At 40.6% G+C, this 9,024-nt stretch overlaps 1 protein-coding gene across 5 annotated transcripts in view; it reads right to left on the bottom strand.

The window, feature by feature from the left end:
* Positions 1-8,002, bottom strand: part of PTBP2 (polypyrimidine tract binding protein 2) — a 47,071-nt gene extending 39,069 nt beyond the window's left edge. For 2 of the 5 annotated variants that reach the window (XM_058842668.1, XM_058842667.1), the window contains exons 1-2: positions 7,339-8,002; positions 5,751-5,781 (exon numbers count right to left, since the gene is read on the bottom strand). In XM_058842668.1, the coding sequence (XP_058698651.1) occupies positions 5,751-5,781; positions 7,339-7,703 (396 nt within the window). In that variant the 5' untranslated portion in view covers positions 7,704-8,002. The remainder of the gene's footprint in view (positions 1-5,750; positions 5,782-7,338) is intronic. The other 3 variants (XM_058842670.1, XM_058842669.1, XM_058842671.1) reach the window with 2 other exon arrangements.
* Positions 8,003-9,024: the final 1,022 nt, after the last annotated feature.

Consider the following 9,024-nt stretch of genomic DNA (forward strand, 5'->3'; position numbering starts at 1 on the left):
GAACCAAATCAAAAGCAAGAATCCTACCTTCTCCCTGACCCCAGCAACTTGTTTCTACTCTATCCTCCTTATTCTGTATTCTTACAAGCACTTATGCAACCACACGCTTTGGTACAAATCTGAGTAAAAAGATGTAGCTCACTGTTTCGTCAGCTTAGCTTTATCCTGTTTAAGTTCCCAAGAAAGGTTTGTGAATTGGCAACCTAAATATCTGTTGCACAAGTACTACAGTGACAGAAAAATGGAATGCAGCTTGATTTGCTTGTGAAAACATGGCCAGAAGCTCTAGGAAATGGGAAGGGTATTTTCATACTGGTATTAATACATGTTTTCATAGATGGTGCAGGTGATTGCATTTCGCTTTGTATAACCCCCTCAACTAAGATGCAAACCTAAGTGTTCTGCTACAAATGAAAACTATGTGATTTCAAATTAGTGAAAGATATCAAAACCTATCAAACAGGTATATGAAAGCTTCCTTATACTACTTCATACTTACTACAGAGAACAAATTAAGTTTCAACATGCTTCTTTTCTTTCTATTTTCAGCTTTCCTTGCTTTTTCACATCTATTGCAGTGATAGAATGAGCATTACAAAAAACCCCAAAAGTACAAAGAAAAAATAACTGGAGTCAGATGTTCTGAGAATAAATATGAAAGCCATTTCAAACAGGGTCAATTTATAGAAGCTACTGTTATCAGATATCTTTACTGTTAACAGACATCTTTCATTCTTAAGAAGTTTTGGGTATTTTTTATAACTATGGACATGTTCCCCTTACCACTGCTGGAAAGACAAATCCAGATGCCACTTCTAAACTTTTGCATATTGTCAGACTTCAGCCTTACTTCACTGCTATAATGCTCCACACATTTTTTTTGCTGCTTACTGCTGTTAGCACAACTAAGTATTATTGAATACAAAGGTTGTTTAAAAATATTACAGCTAATGCAAGATTAAAACACCTAATTCACAAACAACCCATTTTTCTCATATCACTGTCTTTGTCTAATCTACTAGCAATTGTATTAGACATACAAGGTTAGCCCAATACTAATTCTAACATTTTAAATACAACAGACCATCACACGGCATTTGTCTGTATGAAAAAAGTTTTTTATCCTACTATTCCCTTCTTTTTAAGTAGCCAAAATTACAACAGTGAAGGTAAAAAAAAAATGAGTGTAAAAAACTGAAAGGAACAGGCTTGTGAAATAAGTTCAGACTAAATTTTAGAAGTGGGAAAATGTGTCTTCTGACAACTTGCTAGACTCTTTCAATCCTATTTTCATTATACAGTGTTCAGTTGAAACAAAAAGTCACATCACATCTACAGTATCTATTTGCTTCCATCATGAAAAAAATCTCAGTCATTACTGGCAAAAAACGTTCAGAGTGTAACTCTGTAAGAGAAGACTACACCTCAGAACATGAGTTAAAAAACCAAAGGGGACAATGCTTCAAGAGTACTTACAGATTGCTGCTTTGTGCTTTCCCCCCTTTCTCCACCAGCTCCTGTCTCTGTCAGTTTTTAGCTATTGTCCTCCTCCCATACTACTATATTCCTCCATGTTAAGTTTCAGCAACTCGGAAAAAGGGGAACTAGGCAATACTTTCCTGTTTGGTTAGGAAGTACTAGGACAGTGTTTCTTAGCATCTTCTACCCATCCCACACATAAACAACTAAATACGCACCACCAATTCCCTCTTAAGTGCACTGCAAAGGCTGAAGCTGACTTTGGGGGGCAGAAGGTCACCCCCACATCTTTCAACATTACAAAATTGTGTTTACAGGAATGATTTTCCCTCCTAGCTATAACTGGGGCTGTCCATGCTTGGCAGCTGAAGTTTGGTTTCTGGCCAGTATCCAAAGCACTACCAAGAAGGTAAAAAAAATCCCAAATGCTTTGTACCAAAGAAATGACTGGTTCTTTCTCCTGTCAGATAGAAGAACACCTCAGCCATTGTGAAACACACAATGCACATACACAAAATGAGTCACTCAATTGTTCAAGCCCCATTTACTACGCAGCTACCCATCCCATCTAGGAGAAAGATCATCCATTAGACTGAAGTGGCACACATTGAATTCAACACAGTAGGACAGATCACCTTCAATATGCACCCAAAGTTCACCTGAGTTACTCCCTACACCTACCTGTGTGACATACATTCCTTACACCATGTTTTATATCCCTCCAAAGATCCTTTTCATTACTCCAGAGGAAAGACACATTATATACTTCATATGTCCAACAGCTGAAAAAGGCTCTCACACCAAGTGCCAAATTAGTTGTCAAGATTAAAGCATTATAATGTAAAGAGAACACAAGAGAGCAATTCAAAGTACAGTTATTAGATGCTGATACTCAAAACTGTATAACCACAGAGTAACTAAGGACCTGATGTAGTAAGAACAGAGCAACTCCAATGTATTTTTCTAAAAAGAAAAAGAGAACATTTAATATAATGTGATAATTTTTTGAAACTACACACAAAGAAATCTATAAAATATACAGACTTTCTCCAAGAAACTGTTTTGCTTTTTTTTAATTGATGAACTATGTAAATATTACCATTACTGGAATCTTTAACTCTCCTTTATTCAAGTATACTTTGCACAAACTGCTTATATACAACGCAAGTTCACAAATCAGCAGAGAGCCAAAGCTAATTCCTTTTTGCATTATTTTGCAAAATGTAATGTAAAGGGTGAACCGTGTGCAGTGACATTTCCCTGCCTCCATGAGTTCTACATAAGCAAAACAAGACATCACAGACCAAATCAAGTATGAGTTATTTAATTGTACTTACAAGATGTCTGGGTTGTGACATCTTCTAATGCTTTCAGAAATTAAAGCATGCTGCTCTTCTGACAGATTTGAGCTAGGAAGCATATTCCCACTGCATATTTTGAGTTGTACAAATCCCCAGATTTACTCTTCGTAAACCAAGTTTTCAAGTTGTAGTCATAATTTTTTCCACCTCCATTTTAAGTTTTATGTTTTGTATTGGCTTCTGGTGTTAATTTCTGGTGACTCAATATGTAAATCAAATCATGACTGAACATCAGATGAACAAAAATGTTTTAAATTAAATCAAGTATATAATAGAAATAAATGGTAATAGTTTCAAATGTATCCCTCACTTATAGAGAACTCCAATGATAAAACTGTTAATAAAGCATTATAAGGAAGGATTTCTTTTACTTTACACTTTCCTTGACCACATGCAGTCCCCACAGCTAAAAAGCCCTCCTTTAATTGAAAAACACCCAGACTACAGTAATTAACTTATCTTATTCTTTTTATGAATGGGTTTAAAAATATGGTATGTCCACTTTTCTGTTTAAGAGAACAATCAGTCAGAAAACAGTTAATATAACCTTTAAATTTGTATTGACATGACTGATGATGATAAAATGAAGCAAATTTTCCAAACAGAAGAGTCATACGTCACCATCCACTTCTCCAAGTTTAATCGAATATATCACAAACATGTTTTGCAGGTGATCAACACATATACTCTAAATGAAAAATCTCAGAAAGCATCAAGTAAAAAAAATATCCTGGACTTCTCACAGGTAAATTCCTGCCCATATCCACTATCCAGTCACAACAAAAGCAGTGTTGGAAGAGTATTAAAACTGCTAATGCAACTCCTTGGATTCAAAACTTACTCCTTACACATTCCCACGGCACCCCATGAAAAGGAAAACTTCCAATGGAAGGCCACATGACTGATCCCAGTTGTTTATATACACTGGATAGGCAAAGCATTCCTCAACTTTAAAACATCAGTCCATCAAGAGCAATGAACAGTCACCATAAGGACAAATGTTTCACATGCCCTTCCACAAAACACAAGTGAAGCTGGCATTACATCACTACGCACTGTATACCTCAGTTAGACAGAAATCCCATTTTCCATTCTTACCAGTATATTGAGATAATTAAAGAAGCTCCAGAATAGAATCCAGTTTATTCCTCCCATATTTAACAGCTTTCTTCAGGATATCACATCCTTATCTATCTGCAGTACTTCCATACACAGACTGATTTCTTTTAAAAACCAGACAGCAAGTCCATGTTTACAAGCAAGGAGCACAACTTTTTGATACTTCTGAGCCTTTCCTTGTATTTTTTAATCACTGCCTCAAATACACCTGTCTTGTCTTCTTTCTTACATTTATAATATAACTTCTACAATCAACACAAGAAAGCAGTTACATCAACTGACACATCTTTATTTCATGGTCTGGCTAGTATCTTAAAATTTGGTTCCAAAACTGCACTACCCACTAAGGACATATTTTTAACACTCCAATTCTCATAGATTGAAGTCGCTTACAGTAAAGAGTGAATAGGATTCTGAATCCATTTACTTCTCCTGAAGTGAGAAATGTCAGAATTTAAGATCTAAGTAAAACATGGTCTACCTGAAACTACTTCTTCACTAGAAAGAAGAAAAATTACTAAGGGTAATTTATGATTTTATATTTTTTGTCCTGAAGGTGTGCACATGGAGCACAGTTTGCTGCTGAAAGACTTGGAACGTCCTCAGGCATCCCTCCAAACTACTAAATACATTGCTAAGTTTTAATGAGTTAACACTTTGTCCTCCCAGGCAAAAGATAAATAATCATGTCAGTTCGTATTTCTATTGTAATTTGCTCCCACAAAAGTACCTTAATAACTACACTTTACTCACGATTCAGAGAATGATTCCAAGCTTGTCTCCAATACTACATGAACACATGGAGCTGGATGGGTCCAGAATCTGTGTAACTGACTTCTCACAGCTCTCCCTAGAAGCAAGCTTACCCAGAAACATTATACAGGTACATCTGACAGAACAGCTGCTGTACCTACAGGCTGGCTGTATTATATAAAAACTAGTCCAAATCCAGCAGGACCAATACTGAATCTGAGCAACTGGGCCTTACTAGACACAGCTGGGCTTAGCAGTTAACACTGATCAGCTTCAGGTGAAAAAGCAGGTACACAGCACAAGCTACAAAGTCCCTGGACAAATGTGTAGAGTTAACTGTACACACTACAAAATTTCTGTTTTTACCACTGAAATACAATTGCTATGATGCATTCATTAAAGTTCTCTTGCCCCATATCCCTTTGCATTAACATTATTTCCCACTCTGCTACTACAGAGTACTGATCTAATTCCTGTGACAGATTTGAACAAAAAATGCAAAATGAATAGTAAATTAACATCTATTTGGAAACCCTTCCTTGTTATAAAAATATGATAAATTCTTACCTGAACTTGAGAAATAAAAAGCACAGCAAACACCCACTTCTGTGTCTACATAACAAATTCTAGCTCCCATATTTTTGTCCTATTACAGATAATCGCTTCTTTTCTAACTTCAGTGGGAACTGCTTTGAAAAAAGGAGGTGGAGGGACAGAAGAAAGTATGACTTTTACAGGCCCCATGCAACAATGCAGGAGTGTTGTTTCGAAAAAAGTATGACAAATCAAGTTTTAAAGTAAGAAGCTAACACCACTACATTAATCCAGAACTACTGTTTACAGTTCAGTGTAGAAAAGTCTTTTGTGTAAAGGCTCCAATTTACCTCTAGGGATTTTTTTTTTTATAAAGCGTATACGGCTGACTAGACATGAGCTCACAATGACCAGTTAAAATCTTCCAACATGCAACTACTGATGCGCGAAGTAGTTCATTTTATCAGCATTCTACCCCCCTTATTTGTTAAGTGTACATCCTACCTTCACACCAACTGCAACATCAGTGACAATGCTGTAAAAAAAGAAAAGTAAGAACATAAGTCAACCAATTTATCCTCATAAACCCAGATTTTCAGTGTATTGCAACGTCAAAATAATGAGAAAGTTAGCAGGCAACAACTTCTCTGAGCAAGAAACTTTGTTCAAAGAACATATAGGTTTGATATACAAAATAAACTCTAAAAAGCCACTGAGCTCCCATAGCATATAGGCCTTTCCAAAGAGCACAAAGTTTCAAGTAAATGTCACTACAATGAAGCACTACCGGGCAATTTATTTATGAAACTCATGTTTCTGGACTATCTGAGATTATAGGGTGGAAAGAGAGTAACTTAAAGGAAAGTAAAAAATTTCTCACACACCTCTATTAACTAAATAGCTAGCTCAGCAAAATAGCTGAACCTTTGACCTACTCTTTGAACAGCAGAAAGCAATTTCTTTTTTTTTTAATTAGCTTTGAAAAAATCCTCAATGCATTGGCAGCTACACCTATATGAAATTTAATGAGGTACACCTATGAAAAACGCTGCAACAGGTATGTCAAGGTGCATCTTTTCCTTAGAGGTTGTGACATCATCACTTAGTCTATACCACAATCCTAAAAGAAACCTTAGTCCACACACACACACACAAAAGAATATGGGAAAGCATTCCACAGTGTAGTACTCATTAGTGACAGTAGTTCTCAGACAGGATTTGTAACTCCTGCCATTATAATCACAACCATAAAAAGCCTTTGGAACTCTCACAGTTGAAAGGTTATATGCTTAAAGCATACCAAAGAGACGGCTTCTCTGTTTGAAACAGAGTAAACAATCTAACAGGAGATGTGGAAGCTGAAAATTGTTGTATTTACAGTGGCTACAGCCAGCAGCCCCATTTTCCAGGGCCAACAAAAAGCAGGCCTGGCGTGTAGTGCCTGCCCATCCTAGCCCTTACTGTCCCATACGGCCGACTCCTTCCAACATTCCCTTCTTTGGTTTTTACAGCCAGTCCACTGCATATACAAAGGAATCTTTCCACCTGGGGAGGGGGGGGGTAAGCCGAAGGGCTTATTAGGCAGTTTCTGAAAACAAAAGAGCTCGACATCTGGCTCCTGCTGGCATCGCTCCTCCCCTCCAGCCAGCTCCAAAACAAACCCGAGCCCTGCAGCGCGCCCCTCCTCACCCCCTAGCCAGGGGAGAGATGCCTAAGGCGGGGGAGATGGAGGGAGCGAGAGGCTCTGGGGGACAAGGATGGGAGTAGATCGCGCTCCTTCTTTACATCGAGACGCGGCGTCTCGGGCACTACACTTAAACAGGGGGCGGCCCAAGGCCCTCAGCAATTTGAACAGGAGACCCTACAGAGGGGCCCGCGTTACGGAGATACTGAGCCCCCTCCTGCCCCGCTCCCAGCCTATGTGGGGCCTCAGGCTTCAGGTGTCCCGCGGCGGGAAGCTCATCGCTCCCCACACCCTCGGAGACGCCCGCCGACAGCCAGCGAGCGCCCGGCACCGGGACAGGTCCCACCACCGACCGGCAGCACAAAGCGCGGCAGTGCGCTCGCTCCCAGCGCCCCGGTGCCCACTCACCCGTCCATCGCCGAGCCGGACAGAGCGCGGGCAGCGGGACAGGAGCCGCGCACGGGGAGGCTGAGAGAAAATGGCGGCCTGGCCTGCACGGAAACCGCCGAGCGTTGCCGAGTGCCGGGCTCCGCTCCGCGTCCCCCTCCGCTACCGCGCAGGCGCGGGCCGGACGCGCATGCGCCGTGAGTCCCGGTGAAGCTGTTGCCCTCAGCTGCCCGGCCCGAGCCGGCCCCTGAGGCGGTGCGAGGCTGCCCCGCCCGGGGCGGGAGAGGCGGCGCCATCCCCACCCCCGGTCCCGGCACCTTCCTGACCCAGCGCCGCTTCGGGAGCACGCTGGGCCAGGCCCGAGGCAGCTGGGGGCGGCGGGGCATCCTCAGCCCGTGGGCATTCCCTGCTGCCCCGCCCGGGCCGCGGCTGAGCCGCCCGACCCCACCTGTTGAAGGGAGAGAGTTTCCGCGCTTGGTCCCGGCGCCGGCAGCCCGGCCCTTCTCAGGGCAGGTGTTCAAAGGGACCCGGGCATCCCTGCGCACCCCGGCCGCGCCGGGGATCCGGCCCCGACAGCGAGCCGTGTCCCATCGCTCGCTGCCCTCGGCTACGCAGTCACTTCCCAGAAAATAACCTGTTGACTGTAGACATGATCGCTAACGCTACATAAAAATAATAAAGAGGAACGTACTGCAGTGAATTGGGTTGTTTTTTCACAGAAATCAGTGTCCCCGTGGTTCTCTGTAAACTGTCACGTCAGGGTACAAAGTACGTGGCTATTACGAAATATGTATTATCTCATTTTTTGCCTGATCTCAGTATTTCATCACAAATCTTCAAATGTTTGATAGAAAACTTTCTAAAAGACTCAGCTGTGCACGAGAAAACCGTGGATTGCATTCAAACAAAAAATCAAGCCAAAGATTTTATACCTATTAAAGAAAATTTGATACTGCGATCCAAAAGATCCCAGTTTCAGAAGATACCAAACCCGGAAGAATGTTTAAAAGTATTTAAAACATATTCTGTAATTTCTGTATTTTGTTCTAGTAAAAACATGGTTAGAGCAGGTAAACAATTACTTGATTGCACTTTAATTTTTTTCAGGTTAGTGTAAATTCCTTGGAGTCCATCATCAAAACTATTGCAATGAAGCCTGATAAAGAATCTAGGAACCAAAAAAACTATAAAACTATACATACATCCATAACTAGAAAAATTTCAGTATGCTTTAATACTTCACTATCCTTGTCCTCTGACACCACAAATAGCTCAGTAACTGGATTAACAATTGGGATTGTGTAACATTCTCATTCTACTCTGCAACTTTTTGTTGTTCTCTTCTGGAAAAGTCACTTTGATTCTCCGAAGCGGTTTACTGATAATGCTTCTCCTAAATGCCATTATCACTTGGATACCTGCAGCTACTTCTGCTTGCAGAAATTGTCTTCAGCACCCATCACTGACCACTAGACTAAGTTACTTATTATTCACTGTCTTAGAAAATCCTCCTTACATATTTGATTTGCTTAGATTGTATATAAAGCTCATCATACCAAATGCTATGTTTTAAGGGTTTTGCCTTCTACATCGTTATGTTTTGTTTGTTTGTTTTTTATGTCTGTGGTTGTAGCACTCTTTACTGATTACACATAATAAAGTACTATGATCATGACTGAAAGTAGCATTGAAGACATCAGAGACATA

The sequence above is a fragment of the Poecile atricapillus genome, chromosome 7 (genome assembly GCF_030490865.1).
Source record: "Poecile atricapillus isolate bPoeAtr1 chromosome 7, bPoeAtr1.hap1, whole genome shotgun sequence".
NCBI classification, from domain to species: domain Eukaryota; kingdom Metazoa; phylum Chordata; class Aves; order Passeriformes; family Paridae; genus Poecile; species Poecile atricapillus.